The 21461-nt window shown below is 38.8% G+C and overlaps 1 protein-coding gene across 4 annotated transcripts in view; it reads left to right on the top strand.

Moving 5' to 3' along the window:
• SLC66A2 (solute carrier family 66 member 2) overlaps nt 1-20214 on the top strand; it is a 77396-nt gene extending 57182 nt beyond the window's left edge. For 3 of the 4 annotated variants that reach the window (XM_054985718.1, XM_054985720.1, XM_054985721.1), the window contains one exon: nt 16641-20214. In XM_054985718.1, the coding sequence (XP_054841693.1) occupies nt 16641-16848 (208 nt within the window). In that variant the 3' untranslated portion in view covers nt 16849-20214. The remainder of the gene's footprint in view (nt 1-16640) is intronic. The other variant, XR_008597458.1, reaches the window with a different exon arrangement.
• The last annotated feature ends 1247 nt before the right edge of the window (nt 20215-21461 follow it).

Raw genomic sequence — 21461 nt, forward strand, 5'->3', positions numbered from 1 at the left:
TGCAAAGCGGAAATCTGTCCCCTAGAGGCTGCTTTTACACATTACAACGCTCAGTTTTACCTTTTTAGCTTCTAGGGAGAATTTAGGCTTGCTTGCTGTTTATTTATTTGTTACAGTGTCCCTTGCTTCAGTTTGGTTCTGGTGGGATTCTCTGGTTTGATATTGTTTCAGGTGGGTTTCTCTGGCTTGACATTGTACTGGTGGAATTCTTTGAACTGATGTTTGTTCCCTTGCTTCAGTTTGGTTCTTGTGGGATTATCTTCTTTCAGTTTCGTTCTGTTGGGCTTTAATGGCTCGGCTTGCATTGGGACATGCATTAGGCCTGGCTTTTGACTAGGAGCCCCATTTGCTTAAGGTTTATTTTCCCTGGAATGTTTTCCCCCATAGGAAACAGTGGAGAGTGGCTGGAGACACCTTGTTCAGGGGTCCATAGAATCTTCTTGAAACTTGAAGGGTCTTTAATGGACTAGCAGGACTAGGTTTCCTGCAAATTTAGTGGAGTTTGCTTGAAAAATGCGCCCCCCAGCCCCCTGGATAATTTCCTCCATAGGGAATAATATGGCAAATATTTATGGCATTCTTGATACCCAGAGACAAGTTAAACCTTTTTTTTTTTTGCTGCATTCTCCTACCAACTATGTTAAAGGATTTCTTCTCAGTTATCTTACATGTATGGGTCCAAACTGTGGTGATAAAATAAACAAGAGTCTTGTGGCACATTTAAGACTAACACACATTTATTCTAGTATAAATTTATATAGTATGATGCTCATGTTGTAGAGTATCTAACACACTGCCTCTTATTCTGTTCACTCTACATAGAGCCAAGGACTAAAGTCCTAGCACAGTTTTTAATGGGTCTAACTCCTCTTCAGACTCTGAGAAGTTACTTTTTCTCCTGTCTGATCTTCTTGCATTTCCTTTCTTATAGAGTCTTTCTTTTTGCTTTAGCAGCCAAGAAAATTCGGGCTAGAGCTGTTTACTGTGATAGTAATGCTTTTATTTGATTGGTATTCTCTGCCTAGATCATTTTAATCTCTCAATATCTGTACATATGTTTAATTGCTGATTTGTTTATACAACTCTTTTATATATGTTAGACTGTTTTATATGTCTGGATTGTAACAGCCTTTGGCCACAAACAATAAACTCTACTACTACTACTACTACTACTACTACTACAAATTTATATAGAAGAAGAAAAAAATGTGACATTGATAAAAAACAGCTGCCATTTGCTGATATAATTTGGTATTTAAAGAGATTACTGTGTGCATTTCTCTTGGATCTATTTTGGCTGGATCAAATTTTCTCCCTGTTAAAAAACTAAAGAACTCTATTTAAAACCACACACTATTTCTTATGCTGAAATGAGACTTCTTGTGTGAGTACGAAGTCATTTGTGTTTTGGCTGTCTCTTCTATCACTATGTAGACTCTTCTGACATGTTGAGATTACTGTTAATTTATATTAGAGGACTTGAGTGCAGAAATGGGTCCATTGAGAAATACTTTATCTGGTGCTTAAAAAGTTAAATCTTATGTACTACAAAGGTTAATGCAAGCTGAGGAACTTTCCATTTATTCTTTTTTTCATCACTTCAGGCCTGTTCTTCTAAAGAGGAATTAGAAAAAAGACCCACTTAATCACTAAATGCCATAGTGGTGCTGATGAATGGATCATGGTTATGAATTAGGTACACAGGCAGACTCCGATGAGTCATGGAGAAGAGAGCTTTTAATGCTTCTTGGCAGTACTTGCAGGGAAATCGGATGGCTGAAATCGTCTGCTTTTGTTGTTTATCCGGTCAGCACAAAATGGGAGAAAAATGGAAAATGTCAACCATTTTAGAATAGTTTTCTTCAGCTTTCTACTAGAAAATTATGTTCTGAGAGAGGAGTGAATGCCACAAGCTTTCAGTAGGAATCCTTATATTTTTTGCAATCATATTTCTGGGAAGAGATGGGTACTGCTTTTCAGCAGGAAGAGATGATGTATGCTTTTGAAAGTTCTTCTGCACTATAGCTCTGTTCTTTCAGTTCTTTCATCACTAGCCTGGAATACTACTGTGGCTATTTAAAACTTACCTTTTTCATTTTATGAAATACTAAGTGCAAAACTGACCTGAATTAATTTCACTGGGGTTTATACAGGATCTAGTATTACTGTAGAACTGCTTCCTGAGAAGGCTTTTTATTTCTGTTCACCATGTGGACAAAACCACATGTGCCATGGGAAATCTGTCATCAGGATCTCCCCCTTTATTTAGATACTAGATTTTTATCCTGCTCATTTTCCCATGAGCTCAGGGCAGCATATATAGGCTCCTCTTCCTCCCTTTTCATCTTCGCTACAAATCTGTAAGGAAAGTTTAACTGAGAGAGAGTGAGTGGTTCAAGGTCACCCAGTGAGCATGGCAGATTTGAAGCACATAGTCTAATTTTCTAACCATTCTACGCCACTGGCTTTTTAAGTGAATGGTATTCTCAGAGCCCCCCCCCCCCTCCAATTGGGATCAGGTCCATGGAAAAGGTATTTAACCTTTTCTCACTTGTACTATTTTCCTGATGCAAATGCCTATATAGGTTAGTCTGTCTCAGCAAAAATGCTAGTAAAACTTACAAAATCAATTTGACTGGAAACCATGGCAAGGGCGAAAGAAATGTAATTCCTACTTTGGCAATAATAGCTCTACAATATCACCTCTTAATCCCTGAAAACTTTTTTTTCTAACTGAGCAGTCCCAGCTATTAAGAAGTGCCTAATACTGATGGCTGGAGAAAGCTGCCACTTAATCCAAATGTCCAGATTTGAAACTTTCTATCACAGATCTTGTTTGCCCTGTCTCATTGTAACAGTTTATTAAATTAGATTTATCAAATTAAGAATCATGTGGTTTAAATTACATGACTTAAAGAAGATTTTGCTTCCTGGTTTTGGCTAAAACATTCATTGTTACCTGGCAAAACTGCAGCATTTGGCTTGCTGTGATTCTGTTTTAGGGTTTTTAATTTTAATTTTATATCAAGGACAATGGCAGCATTCTAGTCTTGCACATATGTATGTCTCCCCCGCCATTAACTATTAGATTGTAAATGCTTGGCGCAGGGACCTGTCTGTTCTTGCTTATGTTTTTTAGCACCTGGCATATTGACTGGGATCCACAAATATCGCTCGTCAAGAGCCCGTCAATCCAATGGTAGTGAGGATAAGAGTTCCAGTTCTCCAAAACCTTTTGCCGCCACCCACAGTGAGGATTGATTAATTGAGAGCGCAGAGTCTAAATACTTCAAATCTCTCCAACTCTTATCTTGTTTTTTTCTAGTGATGCCAGCTGTAATGGCCAGCAGGAGCTCCCATTAAATGCCCCTCTAGGGGTACGGAGAAAGAAGGAAGGATTGCCTTCTTACTGTATGGCTTGCAAAGGACAGGACTAGTACTCCTCTCTCCAGAGGTCTGAGGAGGAAGCCAGTAGTGCAGTCAGGTAATTTTAAATTCTGGACTTAATAGTTTTAGCTACCCTCCTTGTTAGATGGTATTGTCTACTTTTGCAGCCCTCCCCATGCTCACTGAGCCTGGAAACTGGGGGCCTGACTTGCTCTTAAGTCTAGCACCTTTGGCAACACTGGAGGAAAGAGGATGCAGTGTGTACTAGGCTGCAATGATGACTCTACGGGGCATCTTCCTAAGGCTGCCTTTCTGTGAGGGAAAGACTACACCAGGGAGTTTGGGTCTACTGCTTTCATGAAGGACGAGGCTATGTTTTCACTCATCTACCAGTTGGCAATGCCAAGAACTGGAGGTTTTGCCATGCATAGGTTTTTTCAACCTATGCAGGGGAAAAACTCAGGCCTGCAGCCGTACTGGACATTTTGTAGTTGTACATGCATTGTATTACTAAGCAGCTACTCCTGCAGCTTATATTAGATTTAGAGTTACCCAGGGCTCTTGGTAGCTCAAAAGCAGTGCTTAATGGGAAACGGCTCACTTTCAATGACAGTCATGGAAGAACATAAAAAGCAAAGAGAGCTGCCCTGTGAGTCATAAATATCTCTGGTGTTTTCTTAATGTGCAAAAAGCTTTCTTGGGCTGAAGTTTGCGATTAAAATGTGAAAATTAACTTCTCTTAATGAGATTTTCACTGGTACTCATACAAAACTATTGTATTTTAAGATCATTGGTTCAGGCCATAGGGAGTATTAAAGCTACACTAGGAGATCTTTAATGCATATTTGTATTTACAAAATAGAGGGGGTTGGCTTCCATAGTAACTGCAGTAATTGAAATCCTCCTAATATTTAAATAGCACGGGCAAATCATAGAGCTAGTTTAATAAGACAAAGATATAAATCACTGACATGATCTCAGCTAAATTGAATGAGGGGTTTAAATATTTTATTACTACTATAAATTCATATTTTCCAGAGGGGATTGCAGGAAAAAATATTATAGAAATTTATATTAATACTAGTGGATTCTGTTATTAACCTCAGCCTGCAAGAATTATCCCCTGAAGCCCTAATAATCTCTCATTAAGTTGTTTGTAGAATTCCAGAATAGACATAGAACATTATTGGGCTTGGTTTTGTGAGTTGCCCCTATGAGTTTAAAAAGAAACAAGAAAGGAAAAATATGGGTGTTTGTTTGTGTGTACAATTGCCTAGCAATGTTGTTATGATGTACTCTGTTAAGAGTCCAGTTCACAAAACAACAGTAGTCCTTCATGCAATTGTGTGGAGTCATAATGGTGTAAATCAGAACCTCCATGTAGAAAATCTGTAGACTGCCAAGATTTGCTTGATGCCAGTTCATTGAAAAAAGTGAATTCCGTCATAGAAGACTTGCAACCTGCATAAATATTGCCCGTGTGGAAGCACTGTGTCACACAACCACCACCTCCACTGGCATGTGCCCCAGCAGAGGTGCCCTATGTGAGAAGCCAGCCCCTTACGTATGAACCAGTCCACAAAACAAATAGTAAAAAAAATGTATTATTAGCTCTTCTGTAACGTTACAGCCTGCTTCACACGTTTTCCTTGCAGCATGGTTGCTGCTGGAAATGCAGATCATGTGGGTGGCTTTCTTTTTGATTAGCTGCTCATGAGAAGCAATTCTCATATGATCGTGCAGTTTCGAACACCACCAGAGAAGCTATTAGAACGAGACTTCTACTAATAGTGTTAGAAATCTTCCCAAACCATAGCCCTCTACACCCAACTTTAGGCACAGTGAGGTTAACGTGTAGTGGGGAACTGGCATAAGCACACTGGCCCTGGGCAGAGCAGGAGTCAGTACCACCTTCTGAGCAATGATTACTGGCTTGTGAGCACAGAATCGATGCACATAGGATTGGGAATGCCGTTTACTCCTATCTGAGTAAAAAGCCATCTTGAATCATTCGGTTTTACTTAGTTTGTGGAAAGCCAGGAGAGTGGGAGCTTTCCTGACCTTTTCGATATGAATATACCCATTCTGTAGGAACACAGTCAAGCGTGTGGTTTCTGAGGATCAATGAGAGTGTCTAAAATTGAGGAGGGATCAAGGATATGCATGTGCACATTTAGTTAAGGACCATTTACCTTTTCCCTCTTACTTTGAGCACTATAGAGAGATGCCCTTGTACACTTAAGATCCGGGATACACAGGCTTTTGTTATATGATGTGGCTCTTCCTTTTTTTCAAAAGTTGAGCTATGATTGGCACATTCCAAGATGATTCTGTACGTGTTTTAAGCATGCAACATAGAGTTCATTCTGGATCCTCTTTCTGTGAAACCTCATTGTATCTTGTTATTGAAGAGTGTTCTTCTCTGCCCCCTACATGGTTGGCTGCAACAAACCATTTGGATTACGTTATCCATTCACTCAGGGATATAGTTTCTGCTTCATGCCGAAGTTCTCAAAATAGCCACTGGAGCTTTTCCTTCCCAATTCTAGTAAACTAGTTTTTTTATATAGATGAGGGCTGCACATACTGCTGCTTCTTGAGGTTGTCAGTGCTGCAGTAATGTCACAGAGATTGCTACAAAATGACATAAGACATTCCTTACAGAGGTTGTGCACATAGGCATGCTGGAATGAGTTTTAAATTTAGAACCAGTGGCTGACCAACATTTACTCTCTCAGCTTCTGAAGAGGCACTAATACCAGCTTATTCCGAAAGTCCACATTTTCATGTGCAAAATGAACACATCTGATTGGAAAAGTCTGTAAACTGCCTGTGCTTCAAACTGAATCCTGTTAGCAAAAATGGTACTTGGAGACTTGGAATTGCATTGAGGTCAATATGCCAATCCTAATTCTTTATTGCAATTAAATTGCCAATTGTGTCTTGGATTTCATTTTCCTCTCCCTTAGTTTATCTTTTATAATGGTAATGTTATCATAGCTGCTACCTTAAAACCACCCTAAATGCAAATATGAATGGGGGGGGGAGCTCCTAAATTAAGAATGTCAGATATTAGAGCTGCTTTGTCAAATAAACAGATGACAAATATGTTAAATAAACTTGCAAAAGTAGGATTTAAAACAAAATACAGACTTGAAATCTATGTAAGCTATGCTTGAAAAATACAGAGCTGCAGATCCAATATGATAGTGAGAATAAAAAAAAGTAGAGGTGACTCCTTGAAAATCCAGGATTCTATGTCTAGGATGTTGCATTGTCACATCATGTAGATTCCAGAAGTCCAACCACACTGATCAGTTTGTAGAGAAATCTGGAAATCCAGAAGTCCTACTGATCAATTTGTATAGATTGTATGCTGCATATTGCATAGGATATGGTAGTTGCACATGGATTTGCTCCTTATGTTAATTTAACCTGTGAACATTCATCTTTGTCAGCACAACCTTCCTTATGGGCTCATTGGAATTGATGTAATGCTGCCAGTCAACAGTAATTTTTAAAAACCTTTTTCTCCCACTTGCCACAGCAGTGAGAAACAAGAGGCACAGGGTCTTCTGCCCCCTGCGGGAACCTAAAAATCAAAAGAGGGGAACTGCGGAATATTGCCACCGGGAAAGATCAGTCAGTCAGTCAGAATTTATTTGCAGTTCGTAACCAACACAAAACAGACAAAAGTACAACCGTAATCATAGCAGTGTTCAGATTCTATTATAAAAACAAAATCTAAATTATTCCCGAAGAAGTAAAATAGGATACATTAGCGTGAAAATTGTTTGTATCACATCTTTACATATTCTTTGCAAATCCTGAAGGCTGCTGCCAAAAATTTGGCACTTATAAGCGTAACCTGGGGATTGGAATCTAGTAGGAGCATCTTACTTGTATTGGAATCCGAGAGACCTGACTGTCTTTACCAGAAAAGATCAAGGACATTCCGCGGAAGAAATAGACAATACACCCTAGCCATGTCCTTGGTAATTGACCAAGCATGAGACCTGGAGAGAAAGTACAACTGAAGAGTTGAAATTTCTTGTTACTGTGACACACTCGTGAAAAAGATCACCTCGAAACAGGAAATTAGCTAGCAGCCTGTTGAATGTTTTTGGACTGCCTTTGAATGGTTTGGACTGCAATTATAGACGGGGCAAGCTGTTTCCAGGAGGCTCCTCTTGTGTGATTCCTTTGGATCACTCACAGAACATTGGACTTTTCCTCCGAAATAGAAAGAGAAGCAAGGTTAATATCGCAGAACACAAGCATTTACTTACAGACCTACTGTTTTTCTGGAGCCGCTGTAAATATTGTAAGCACATTTAGCCAACAGTCTTTGAATACAGTGGAAGTGGAAAATTAATATTCTTGGTGAAGTACAACCTTCGTCTTACAATAATGGACTGTATAAGTGATTTTGGATGTGAACGTCTTGGATTGGATCTTGGGAAACTTTTTGTCAGAATATAATATTGCCTATTTATTACTGTATTTATTGATGAAATAGCACCTTGCACTTTGTTGGAGTTTAATTGATAAATAGTGATTGAATATTGTATTTTGCACAGTGCACTTTAAATTTCAATATGTTAGTCAATTGTCTATTTCTTTCGCGGAAGGTCCTTTGATCTTCCCCGTGGGAACCTAGCTGCCCTCCTACTGCCTCAGTCACACCAGAACTTGCCTTCATCTGGCTTTGTGACTTCCAGTGAAGGAGATCCCAAAGCACTCTTATTTCCTTTAACTGACCTTTTTTTTTAACCTAAAATCTGCATTTGATATGGTTCTTTGGGATAGGCTCTGGGAGAAGCTGTGCAGGACAAGTATAACAGTTAGGTTACTCTTTTTGATTAGTCATCTTTATTCTGATACTCAGATTAGAGTCTGAGTGTGTGATTCTCGAAAGCTTATGCTACAATAAAGTTGGATAGTCTTAAAGGTGCTACTGGACTCTTTTTGATTTTGCTACTACAGACTAACACAGCTAACTCCTCTGGATCTATGAGTGTAACGGTGTAAATGGCTGCTTATTTGCTCCCATAGAAGTCAGGAGGGGTGTAAGACAAGACTGTTTAATCTTTACATTAACATTACTGTTAATCTGTTTAATCTTTACATTAACATTACATTTAGCCCCTAGACTGAATATGCTGATTTTGCACGCGCGCACACACACGCATGCGCGCGCACACACACACACACACACACACCCAGCTAGGGACTCATTTGATTCCAGTCATGCTTTATGCAGATGACACGGCTCATTGCGATGATCAATTGAGATCTTCATTCAATGTTGTGCTGATGAACACTTGATAATTAATTTAGAAAAATCCAGGGCTTTAGTTTTTCTAGATCTTGTAGGCCGAAATTATTATGCTGGAATATCTCAGGTCACATTATGGAAGAATTTCAGTCTTATAAATATCTGGGAGTTATATTCCAATGTTCACTCTTTTACACTTTGCACGCTAAAGAGATATTTATGAAAGTCAAGAGTACAGTTGCAATTTTGAGGAATTGTTTTTTTCACCACAGGTGCTCAATACGTCCTTGCAGCTCTGGATGCATTTGGGGCAAAAATAACCTCACTGGTTTTGTATGTTATTCTGGTGTGGAATGGTAGTCTCGGCATGTGCCCAGATATAATCCAGACAGATTTTCTTAGATCGATTTTAGCATGTCCTAGATGTATTGCCTCAACCTCCTTGCTAATGGAAACTAAGCAGAAGACAATTTCTGTCATAGCCTGGTTAACAGTTATTAAATATTGGCTTGCAGTTAATCTACAGAGCAAGGAATCACTAATTTCACTGTCAATATTAGATTCTTTTAAACCTGGATAGATTCACCTGCTCACAGATAAGCTGAACCCGCTCGATTTGAATCGTGACTGTCTGCTGGTCTCAGGGAAGACCTGGTGCTTCTAGCTTGGTTAGTAGCCACCTTTTGGTGGAAGAATGGCCAGGTCTCCAGGAAGGGAAGTGGCATGTATGTTCACCCATGTATTTTGGATATTCATATTTTAATCAATGCCAGTTACCATATTCTATAGTGTCATGGTACCATGTTATCAGGGATTTTTTTTCTTGCTAGAATGAATTCACTTCTGCTTACTGTCTTACAGGGACAATTTATAGGCCAAGAACGGGGATCTAGAGTTTGTATTTGTGATAATTTGGTAGAAACTATAGAGCATTTCTTCTTTTTTTGTATAATTTATTCAAATCTGAGAAGAAAATTTTTGGATCCTCATATGAATAAAAAGCCTGTTCATTCTTCTATTATGTAATGATTCTGTTAATAGTCCTGGATTTTAATATAACATTAGATGTGTGTAAATATATAGGTGCTGCAATTAAATGCTGGTTTTTTTAATGAATATTGAACAGCAGTAACTTTTTAGTTATATTGCTGGTTTTTTTTTTTTTGATCGAACAGCCTATTGGCTCTAAGACCTAGACGGTATATGGATAGAAGTTGTATTAGGTGCATATGGAAGGAGATTTCCAATTAAATAAACTCTGGAAGCAATCCTAGGCTGGTCTACTCAGAAGTAAGTCCCATTTTATTCTTTAGGGCTTATTTCTAGGAAAATGTTCTTAAGATTTATTTATTAATGTAACTATGAGTAAACTGGTGAACTTGAATTTTCCACAGGAACATTTTATTTCATGCTTAGATAATTACATATCTGTGTACAAAAAACTCTGAAGTGCTGTATTAGCATTTTTTTTCTTTTTGGACAATGAGTATCAAAAGGATATGGTTTTATAAGTCAGTAGTATAAAAGCTCCACTTTCCAGGTAATGAAATCTGGGTATATATACCTGTATAGAAACAGTGTTTTTCCTTATTTTCCTTTGTTTATTTTACTTACAGATGCAGCAAACTACTCTTAGAGCACAAGGTTGTTGCAAATTCATACCACATTGTTCACATACTGAGAAAAACCTTTTTATATTTTTGACATCTTGTGTCTGTACAGGGAATAAAATTAGCACTAGTCTTTGTGGTTCATGGCAAGGATGTAATTACATCAGAGAAGTAACATAGCCAGTTTTTAAAAATTATTTGTGTACTGGTATATGTGGGCAAACCACTCTGGAATTTAAGAAAGGACATCATTGTGTAATTCTTGACTGTCTTTTTGCCTTTCTCTGTTTCTGAATGTTGGTGTATTTTTTACTCGAGATGGAGAGTGAACCTGCAACAAATATCCGGAAAAACCAGAAACATTCAAGTTATAAGTAATGTGAAAGTTCAAAGAATGGAAGGTGAAACAAATTCTTATTTTGGAAAAGGGCAAAGTAGCACAAGCAGTTTGTCCACAGACAGATGAGACTAATAAAAGGGAAATTTCCACTGGGAGTTTTATAAGTCAGAAAATGTTTAGAACAGGGACTACAAAAATGAACATTTTGCACAGTTTGCTATATCACACAGTGGCGTAACAACCCACCTGAGGAGAAAGGCAGGCTTGTCTATTGGGGATGGGGTGATTGGAAGTACTGTTTATAAACCCATATTTCCATGGCTTGTACTGTAGAAACAATTTTGTCTTTGTCCCATGGCAACAAGCATTCAATTGAGGGTAAAGCCATTTTATTTATATTCTAGGCTCACAAACCTGACCCAGAGGAGCTCCTTTGCCTTTTAGTTATCTATGTGTTCAGAGAACTTTTGCAGCTGTAGTGTCTTTTGTTATGGCAGCATAAATATGAGAATCTCCACAATTTTTATCACTTAAAAACGAAAGGCACATCTGAGTAGGGGGCAGAAGTCAGTAAAATGTTGAAAGGAAATGTGATAAACTGGGGTGCTCCAGTGAAGAAGACTATGCCCTGAACCCCCCACGCCAAGATTCTTTGTGTTGTAAGGATTCAGAGGTGAGAACCAGCACTTTGAATTATTCCTGGAAACTAATAGGGAGCCAGATAAAGTCTTTCAGAATGGACAAGACTTATTCCCAATGTCCTGCTTTTGCCTGCAGTCTTACTATTGCATTCTGAATCAACTGGTTGTCAAAGAGTCTGCAGATTATAATTATTGTAGTAGGAATGCTTGCAGAAGGGGTGTGTGCATGATACACACACACACACACACTTATTGGGAAAAAGCTGAAATGTGTTGAATGCTTGGGAAAATGATAGCAATGCAAAAGTATTTTCTTGAAGGCAGAATCTAGATGTCTAGATTTCCTTCCACGATTGTGAATTTATCAACTCCCCCCTGCACAAGATCTCTGTAGAGGACTTGAATGAGTATCTATTATATCTTGGTTAGATCTAGAAAATCCTGGCATGTTAAAGCATCCTTTAGGTATCTCTCAGGTGTAAAAGTCACTCGTAATGTCAGTTACACTTCATTCTCCCACTTTTCATGTAAAAATGTGCAAAGTATAAGACAGAAAATATGTTTCCTTGGCTAATATGGTGTTCTTACCAGTATTCAAGTACCGTGGATATCTTTTACTGTCTTTCCAAAATACTTAGGGAAAAGTCTGATCTGAAGTGAGAAGGTTTTTTTCCCTGAGCACCAATTGCCATAGCATCCAAAACATTCATCTTGTCATATTTTCAATTTACATGTAATTACTGCTGGAGAATCCTTGTTTGCGGTAAATGCAGTGTTATGCGTTGCATAACTGGAACATTGCATTTGCATACCATTGTTAAACTAGCAATTTGAAAAGCTCAGCTATAAGAAAGGCACTTGCATTAGGGAGGCGTGTTGTCACTGGAAACCATGGTAGTGAATTACATTGCTGGGAAGTGCTATTTTTGTTGCTTGAGCCACTGGCAATAACATCTTTTTTGGAACAGCTCCTGCTTCCTTCGTTCCCTCTGGCATATGTGTTGTTGCAAGCCTCTTATGTTCCTCTTGCCCCTCATGCTAGTTAACCAGCCGTGTGGCAGCGTGGTTCACCACACTTCCGATCCCTATCTAGCACACTTGATTTGTTTTCCTGGCAGCTATGAAGCTGTTAACAGTTTCCTAATTGATGGCTCCTTAAATGACCTGAAATATCTGGGCCATGTGTGCCCACTGGAGATCTGCTGCAAAATATATTTATTTAATTGAAAACCTGGATTCTGTAGGAAAATGCCCTCACAATTTTAGGATTTATATATATATATTGAGAATACTTTGGTTGTTGTGTAAATGTTATGGGATTTAAGTAATCTGCCACACAAAATTTGCTTGGTGTTTCAGCTTGAATTTTTCCATCTTTGATAAGGCTGTCATTCTGTACAGTGTGAATGCTGGCCTTTGTACAGTTCCAAATATTGGCAACTTCCAAGAGTCAGTGACTTCCTCTGGTATTGACATGTGCCATGTGACACCTTAAAAATGATCAAATTTATTGTAGCATAAGCTTTTGGAGGCATAGGCCCACATGCATCTGATAAAGTGGATTTAGCCTCATGAAAACTCATGCTACAATACATGTGCTAGTCTTTAATGTACCATGAGACTCTTCTAATTTTTTAAAACAAATCTTGACATTCTGTGACTTCCAGATTGTACAACATGTGCGCCTCTTGCAGAATCTATAGAATCACGAAGCTTCTACCGTGCAACATTGAAATGTTGTTTGTTTGTTTTTTAACTTGGATCATGACAAAAATTTATCAGTTGAAATTTACCATCAGTACAGCCTTGTTATGTTTTATGCACACTACCCAGGGGGGCAGATGTTTGGTCGAAGGTGCAACTTTTAGAAATTGTAGATACGATCTTTTGAAGTTAACTGAGGTCTTTGGCTAGAATCACAGTGTCTCATTAGCATATTTCCTGCTTGTTAAAATGCCTTCTGTATCTTTCATGCAACAATTATGTTGTTGTATATTTCTTCCCTTTTTCCTGAACAGAGAGGGAAATTGTTCCTGCAGAACAGCTGCTCAAAATGGGAAAAATAACCTTTGCGTACTGAAATCCTCCTTATCTGGCCATGAATTTGCTTCCTTCCTTCCCGGCAGATTGTGTTCTCCTTCTAGCTTCCTGTCTTTCTAAGGGTTTCATCTCCTAAAAATAAGATTAATTCTGAGCAGCTGATGGACTTCACAGAAGGCAATGCTTTATTCATCACAAAGAAGACTTCTCCTCTTTCTCCTGTATACAATTTTGAAATGGTTGAAGGGGGTGCGAGGGAACCTTGTGGAAGTGAAGCTTGTCCTGGCTTTCCTTGATATATGTAGAAAGTTCTGTTATTCTGAAGGAGAGCTGAAGGTAGTGCAGTCAAGAGACAATAATTTTGTAAATGGGAGCACATGTGAAGCAGAAATTTCCAGTGTCATTAACTGTAGCAGATAAGCTTCTGTGCTTTGGAAGAGGCAGCCCATTTCCCCCTTGCCCTCTGGCCAAGAGGCACTTTATTAAATTGGGGCTGTCGTAACTGTTTTTGTTTTCTTTTTTCCCCTTTTGAAATGGACTTTGAAACACAAACGATTGATAAATGAGGAAGAACAAACTGAGCATGTTAGCTGTAAAAATGTAGCATTTAGAAAAATATCTAGCAACCTTTGTTTATTCTTTTTTGCAACATGGCTGAGGAAGGACTATATGCAACATTTTAAAAAAACATTTGAAGAGACCAATTGGTCTATAAGGAGAAGTACTCTAGTTATTCAACAGGGTTTTTTTGCTGTTTTTTTTATTTATAAAAAAACTAGTATCCATTTATAAGTTTTGCAATGTCTTTGTGGCAGAAGTCTAGTGTCAGGGGCAGGAGATACATAGTTTGTTTTACCCAAATGCTGTCAACTGTTACTGGCACGTATCCACTCACGCAGTCTGAGATGTAAAGAAACTTACGTTTTCTTAAGAGGGGTGTTGTGATTTCAGCCAGTTCCCACTTCTGCTTTGTCCTCTACGCTGTTTCTGAGAGCTAAGAACAGAATTTCAGGTGACTCTGTGACCTGCAGCTTGTGGGAAGGAAGAATCAGATGAAATCATGAAATTTTAAGAAAACTTAAAAGTGTCCTTAAGTCTTCAGAACTGTGAGCTTGGATACAGACAATTATTTTTAAAATGAATTCATTTTTAGTTTAGAGACTGCTCTGTCAAGAGCAGGAGTCCACAGCCTTTTTGAGCCTGTGGGCACCACTGGAATTCTGACATAGGGTGGTGGATGCAATCACAAAATGGCCACCATAAGAAATGACACTAACCACAAAATGGCCACTGTAGGAGACAGAGACACCCCACCCCACCCAGAAAACCCAAGTGCAGAGTACATGAGGAATACTTCTAAAAAATACACTGGGAAAGAGTGTGAGAGAGAATTAAAGCAACACTAGTGGCAGCTTTAACTGAAACAATGTTATTTTATTCTACACAGGAAGTCAGTTCTTCAGTGACCAATCAGAAGCATTGCAGGGCAAAAGCCCCACTTTGCCACTCCCACTTTCTAAAAACACTAGGTTGGCACCAAGAAAAGAGTTAATGGCTGCCATGGTGCCCATGGGCACCATGTTGGGGACCCTAATCAGAAGTGATGTTAAACTGTGTTCTCTCAGTCTGACGCATGCTCTGACACATGCATGAAGCTTGAACATATGTACAGGATTCAGCTATGAGCAAGAGTTTCAAATTATCAAGAATGTTGGAAAACACTTGGTAAATGCAGAACAGCAGGCTTTCCTTAGCCAGAAATGTATATGCACCTTCTGTCACTTTTGATCACTATCCTTGGTTGCAATAGAGAGATAAACGTACATACTTAAAAAAAACTTAAATTCAGGGATTTCAGCATTTTCCTCACCTGCGTATATGTTGCAGAAAATTATTCAGTGTGACCTCAATGATCAGGCTTGTACAATGTCAATTCACAACTGTTATCAGTGGTGTCCAACCATCTGTGGACTTTGTGGAATAGGGCTTTCTCATTTCAGTTCACTATAATTTGTTTCTGGGGGTCTGTAGACCCTCAGAAACAGCAGCAGGGCAAAGGGGGGGGTCTGTACTGGGAGGTGGGAATCAGAAACCGCTGCCCCCTCTGCTAAAGTTTTATGTGCCTTTGGAAGCCTTTGGAAGCATATGACTAAATATGTATCAATATTTTTACAATCGGCTTCAACCATGGTTGTGAGGAATGTTACAAAGGATTAAGGCCCATAGAACTTAGTGTCTTTTTTCTGCTTAGTAACCATGCTTAGAATTGTGCTGCTTTGCACGTCTCTTTGCTGACCAGAGTATAAACTAGTTATGTTTAGCTTCCATCTCTGCTTTTTTCTTGTTCCAGTTAGATAATTGCTGGGCCTAGGCCTTACTTTGTCACATACATTAATTCAGAGTATAATCCAAAGTGCTTACTGCTTTCAATTATAGCCTCTCCATACATATTGCATAATATCTTTTTAGGCTATTACAATGAACTCCAAAGCTTTTACTGTGAGCTCTTTCTCTCATGATAGAGAATATTCTAATGAAAGCATCTGTTTGCTTTTATATTATAACTTCTGTCTTGGACTCTGTTTACTATTCTCACACATAAATTTGGAAGAAAACCAGAATAATATTGTACTCTAGAGATCACAAGGAAGCTTTAAAAGCAATAAGCGATATAAAGAAGATTGCACCACACTTAAATGAATTGTAACTTGCTCAGACAGAGACACCTTTCTTATTTGTTTCTATGTATGCATGAGCTGATTCTCCTGGTGGCTTGGTACCAGCAGCAAACCAATATAAATCATGGTGGTGGTTGAACCAGAAAACTTGACTTAAAATTATTTGATCATACCATGCCTTTCTGAAGGCAAACCATAAAGATGCCTTTCACACCTCTACCAGCAGGCAATCGGGGTTAGGACAGCAGGATTTGAGTCCAGTGGTACCTTACAGACCAACCAGATCTTCAGAGTGTTTCAGTCCTATTTATTGCAGACCAACACAGCTTAACTATCCAGGATTGGGACAGCAAGGCATAGGGATCAGGAATTAACAGCCATTGTGCAATGGGAAGGGACAGCAAGCAACAACTGGGTCTAGAAGCATAACTGGCATGTTGGCTTGTGTCAGGAGTGTCAGTATACATCAGGAGATCATAGAGGTTTGTGATGAGCTCTCCCCCCCCTCCCCCAAGGCATTGTTATTAATTAGACTGGATAATCACAGTACAATGGTTCTTTTGTTACACAGGTTAATTTATTTTTAGTTTTCTGAAAATAATCAGTTTTTATTTATTTTCCACTTCTTCCCTTTTAACAAAATGCTTTTCTTTCCCTTCCTTTCAGTGTAAAGATGGTGCTGATGTGGACCAGCGGTGACACTTTCAAGACCGTGTACTTCCTTCTCAACCAAGCTCCTTTCCAGTTCTCCATTTGTGGACTTCTCCAGGTCTTTGTGGATATGGCCATCCTGATGCAGGTTTACTTCTTCAGCTGCTACCCCCAGAAGCCAGCTTCACATCCAACACACCCAGCCAGTACAAAGGCACTTTAAAGCACAAGATGGAGGCAGCTATAAGTCAGCAGTGTTTGAAACCAGCCTCGTAGCATCAACTCTTAAATACTGCATTTCTGATGGGATGAAATAGAAGAATCTTATATGGAAAGGATATCCTCTTTGGACATGGAAAGGGTATCCTCTTTGGCATTATTCCTAATGATTGACGTTCCTTGGGATGCATGCCCATTGGAATGGACTTTCCTCGTTGCGGCTCCAGTGTCCTTTTTTGTATGTATGTACATAACTATGAGTCTTATTCACTTATATCTAAATGTGTGTGCATGTTACGTATGCGCACAAGCATACTCGCAAAGGCTGGATATTAGTGTTTTCAGTGCTATTTAAAAAAGAAAAGTTTAGCCATAAGAATCAGAGACTATTTTGTCTGAAACTTTTATCTATTTATATAAAATATGTATATGGATAGTACTTTTGGAATATCTGTTAAGTATTTAGGATACAACTGTTAAAGGAAATGTATTAATCAAAAGTGCACATGCAAAATTGGTTTTAAAAATGGTGGGTGTAGTTGATCAAAGATGGCTGGGGTGGGGAGGGACTGGAGCTATTTTATCGGGTGTAACTATGTTGATAAGCACATATACATGTACACTGCAGGACCAGTGTGAGGACGACATAATTCACAGAAGTTAGTTGTGGTGCGAGGTGAAATGGAAAGTACAAATTATTCATTAACTTGGTGATGTAAAGAATTAGGGAAGGAAAACATCAAACACTTGGTAGTAGTCTTGTTTCAGAAACAGCGGCTGTCATTAGAGGGTTGAGGGAGAAATGCCTAGCAGATAGCAGCATTGCTAAAAGAAGAGTTTATTACAGGAACTGTGTGAAAGTGATGAAGCGGGAAAGAAACACAATTTGTAGCTTAGGCCTTTTATACACTCCTTGTGCCAATATATTTATATCAGCTCAAAAACAGTGAAGTTATATCTACAACTCCTCAGTATAGGCACAGTGAAATGTTTCATAATATGGAGGCATCACTGTTGTTATAAGTGCATCTTAAACTAGGGAAAACTGTCCGTTTTTCTTCTCTGTTCTGAGAAAGAGAAAGTAGAGAAGAATAGAAGGCAGCCATTCTGAGGAGTCCGTGTGTACAGCAGGCCTCTTTTTTTCCTAAAAAGAAAGCTAAAGCTTGACATTTCTCTTACTTAATGCCAAATCAGGCCATTTTGTGTTCTGTGAACAAAATCTTTGCAGTAGTCAATTACTAGAGAGGAAAATGACATAACTGCATATCTGTGCCCTTTAACGTTGCCTAATTTGAGGGAGAACTGAGCAATCCTTGAGGAGGTGAGAGTGAAAAAGCAGCAGGGAACTGCATATGATTTGCATGTGGTGCCTAAAGGGAACAGGGAGGGTGTGTATGTATAAAGCATGCTTGTCAATTTCAGACTTCTGCATATATTTTCCTGCAAATTTGGACTTGAAAACTCAAAAACTGAAAAGCCTGAAGTGTTTCATTTTGGAGCTCTTTGGCCAGTTGCCAAGAGGAGCTTGCTTTGACCTTGTGAGATTTGAGGTGACTGTGCAGTCGTGTTCCACTTCAGAAGCTGTTCCATCTTCTTAAAGAAATCTGTGGTAGGCTAGAAATGTATATTTTTCACTGTCATAGAAATTCTGTTACAGGATAGCAATTTAGGTCAGCAATAGATAACTGTTAAATGGTTGCTTTTAACTGGTCCAAAGGATATTTTGCTTTGTGCACCAGCAATTCTGATTTACAAAAAACAGAACTGTCCCAGCTGGACCTCTTCCCTGCTTGATGCATTTGGCTGTGCCAAATTCCTCTCTCTGCCAAAGAGACAGAAAAATTTCATTGCCGCAATGCAATGAAAACCTATCAGGAGTTTTTGTTCTGTTTTGAAGGAATTATTTGCCTTTTGCACTTAATACATCTGCTTTCCAAATGTTTCATCTGTCAAGTACAGGAAAACTGTGCTCTGGCTGGGCTTCCTCTTCTACAAGTGAAATCCTCCATGTCTAAGGGACAAATTTTGCCTGTATGGCAGCTTGGTAAACAGGTGATCAGCCTGTCTTAAAGACAGGCCTTCTCTCCCACTGCAGCGGCAAGTAGTGGTTCTGTCCCTGCCTGTTACTGGCAAATAAACCAAATCTCAGGAAAGCTGCTTTATTGAGAGCTTGGTATGATGCATTATGGTTGACTTTTGACTTTGTACTCTTGGTTGGCTCCTGTGCTTATTTCCTTATGCCTGAAGTGACCTTACCAAGCTGATGTTGTGCGGCATGGCAGAATATGAATGTTCCGTAGCTCTCCTTTTCACAAATGTTCTGGCTGTAGGAACATCTGGGCATTTGTCTTCTAAATTTTAAGTTTCCACCATGATTCTGTTTCCCTGGTATGCTGCTGCAATGAGGATTGTATTTCTACAATATTTCTTATAATAACTTGCAATGCTGGGCTTAATTTTTTTATGAGATGGCCTCCCCACATTGTTCTTAAAAGCGGGGATGGGAAATTAAGCTTGCGTGTGTGTGTGTTCGTGTGTGTTTGCTTAGCCTGTGGAAGTGCATATCTCTGATGACTCTAAAAAAAGTATTATTCAAGGCAAAATTAATAGTATTCCCTCCTACCCTTTCTCTTCTTTCTTTTGGAATGTTGTGTACAGGTTGTTATATGCTGTTGATGCCCCAGAATGCAAGCTCTATGGATACATTTCCTTCACAGAACTGCAGATACCAGATGAAAAAACAGTAGATTTGTGACGAAAGATACATTTTGTGTGTGGCATTTAAGAAGATGGGCCGTGGGGCTGTGACTTATTCAATTTTACAATGCAAGATATGTAGAGGAATCAAATACCTCCTTAAAGACATATGCCATTGACCACATCTTGACCAACATCATTCAACTCCAGTGAGATCACCGCTATCTAAGGTGCCCTTTAGATGTTTGCAAAGTCAGGTGGGCAGTTTCTTACCCTTTCTTGTACAACTGAATGTTTAAATAACCCCTGACTGTTGGGGCCTTTCTCACAGAGTTGGCATCCCCGTGAAGTGTTGATTCATCAGGAAAGACCCCATGCAGTCCCTGCCTGTTTAAATGTTCTCCCAGCCATGAAGAGCTGGCCTTGGATAAGTGGCTCCTGTGTTGCTAGAACATCTAAAGGGCACCTCAGTGGCTAGAGAATGCATCCTTTGTAAAGTTACAATTTTTAATGTGTAAAAGAAATCTGTGTTGTTATCACTGCAGTTTAGATGTTAGTAAATTTAAATGCATCTCTGTTGAATGTATGGTATATTTTGAGGACAGTCACACACTGTTTATCAGTTACAATGATTTTTTTAAAAAATAAACCAATCAGTTATGCACACCTTCAATTATTTGCTTTTGTTCTTTCATTGCAAAATGGGGAAGAAGTGTATTTGGAGAATTTTAGACTTTAGTAGAAATTTCTACCAAACTGAGGGCATAAGTATATGTGTGCCTACAAGCTCATGCATATTTAGATACAGACAAACCATAATTTCTCCTCAGTTTTCTAAGTTCAGAATAGGACAGTAGCTCTTCACTTCTAAATGGTAGGCCTCAATTTATGGCAGTATTAGAGAAGTACAATAGAATCTTCACATCTAAAAGAGCATCATGTTCTCCCTTGCACTTTCTCAGTTTGTCCAGAACATTGAAGTTATTATTTAATCATTTATATCATATTTTAAAAATAAGGTGTTTTAAACATGCATTTTCCATATGGATAGCAGAACCCAAGTTCTTGGCCAAGGCATTATGTAGTGAATCACTGCTAAGCAAGGCTTTGAACCAAGGCTGAAAATCTCTTCACTGAACAGAATCAGCTCTTATGTTAATGGAAGCAAATAATCTGCCATTTGGTAAGAGTAAGTAATTCTTATAAGACACATTCTAATAAATAAATGTAGTCTGCTTGTTTATATAGTGGAGAAAAGAATTGCTACATCACATGTGTAATTTACTTATTTGATTTATATCCTGCACTGTCTCAGAGGTGCACAACTGCAGTTATTTTCAAATGCTTTTCTGTCTCCAAAGGGTACATCATCTGAATAAAAATACACAATTTTAATATAAAAGGGCTCAACTACAGGTGTAGGGATGGTAGTCTCTGGAGTTCCTGAAACACCCTTCTTGAGCAGTGGCACCGACTGATAGTGGAATCCTTTGGAAAAGATTCTGCAGAGTAGGGTGGGCTGGATGGAACAAAGGTAAGTCACTATCAGGTTGTGAAGGTCCCTTATCAGCACATAGATCTTTAAATCCTCTTGAAATCAGTAAGCCTGGCTGAGTTTCTCAGAACTCACATCACAGAATCAAAACAGTGCACACATTTATTTCACTCCTGTCATGGATATAGCTAGAACTATAAAGGAACAGTTGCTGGATTTGACCAAGAATATTACAGAAGATTCGCGCACAGAAACGGCTAGCCCAGCCTCATAAGTAAACAGGCCACAATGGGAGTCTAGAGGCCTAGAATAAAACAACCTTGGAGGGGGCATAAAACAATAGAGTTACACAGTTGTATTGCCATGTGTAGATTAGAAAGTCGTCTTAACTCATACCAATATGTACAACGTACCAAGGCCCAGGT

Source organism: Eublepharis macularius, chromosome 7 (assembly GCF_028583425.1).
Source record: "Eublepharis macularius isolate TG4126 chromosome 7, MPM_Emac_v1.0, whole genome shotgun sequence".
Taxonomy (NCBI): Eukaryota; Metazoa; Chordata; class Lepidosauria; order Squamata; family Eublepharidae; genus Eublepharis; species Eublepharis macularius.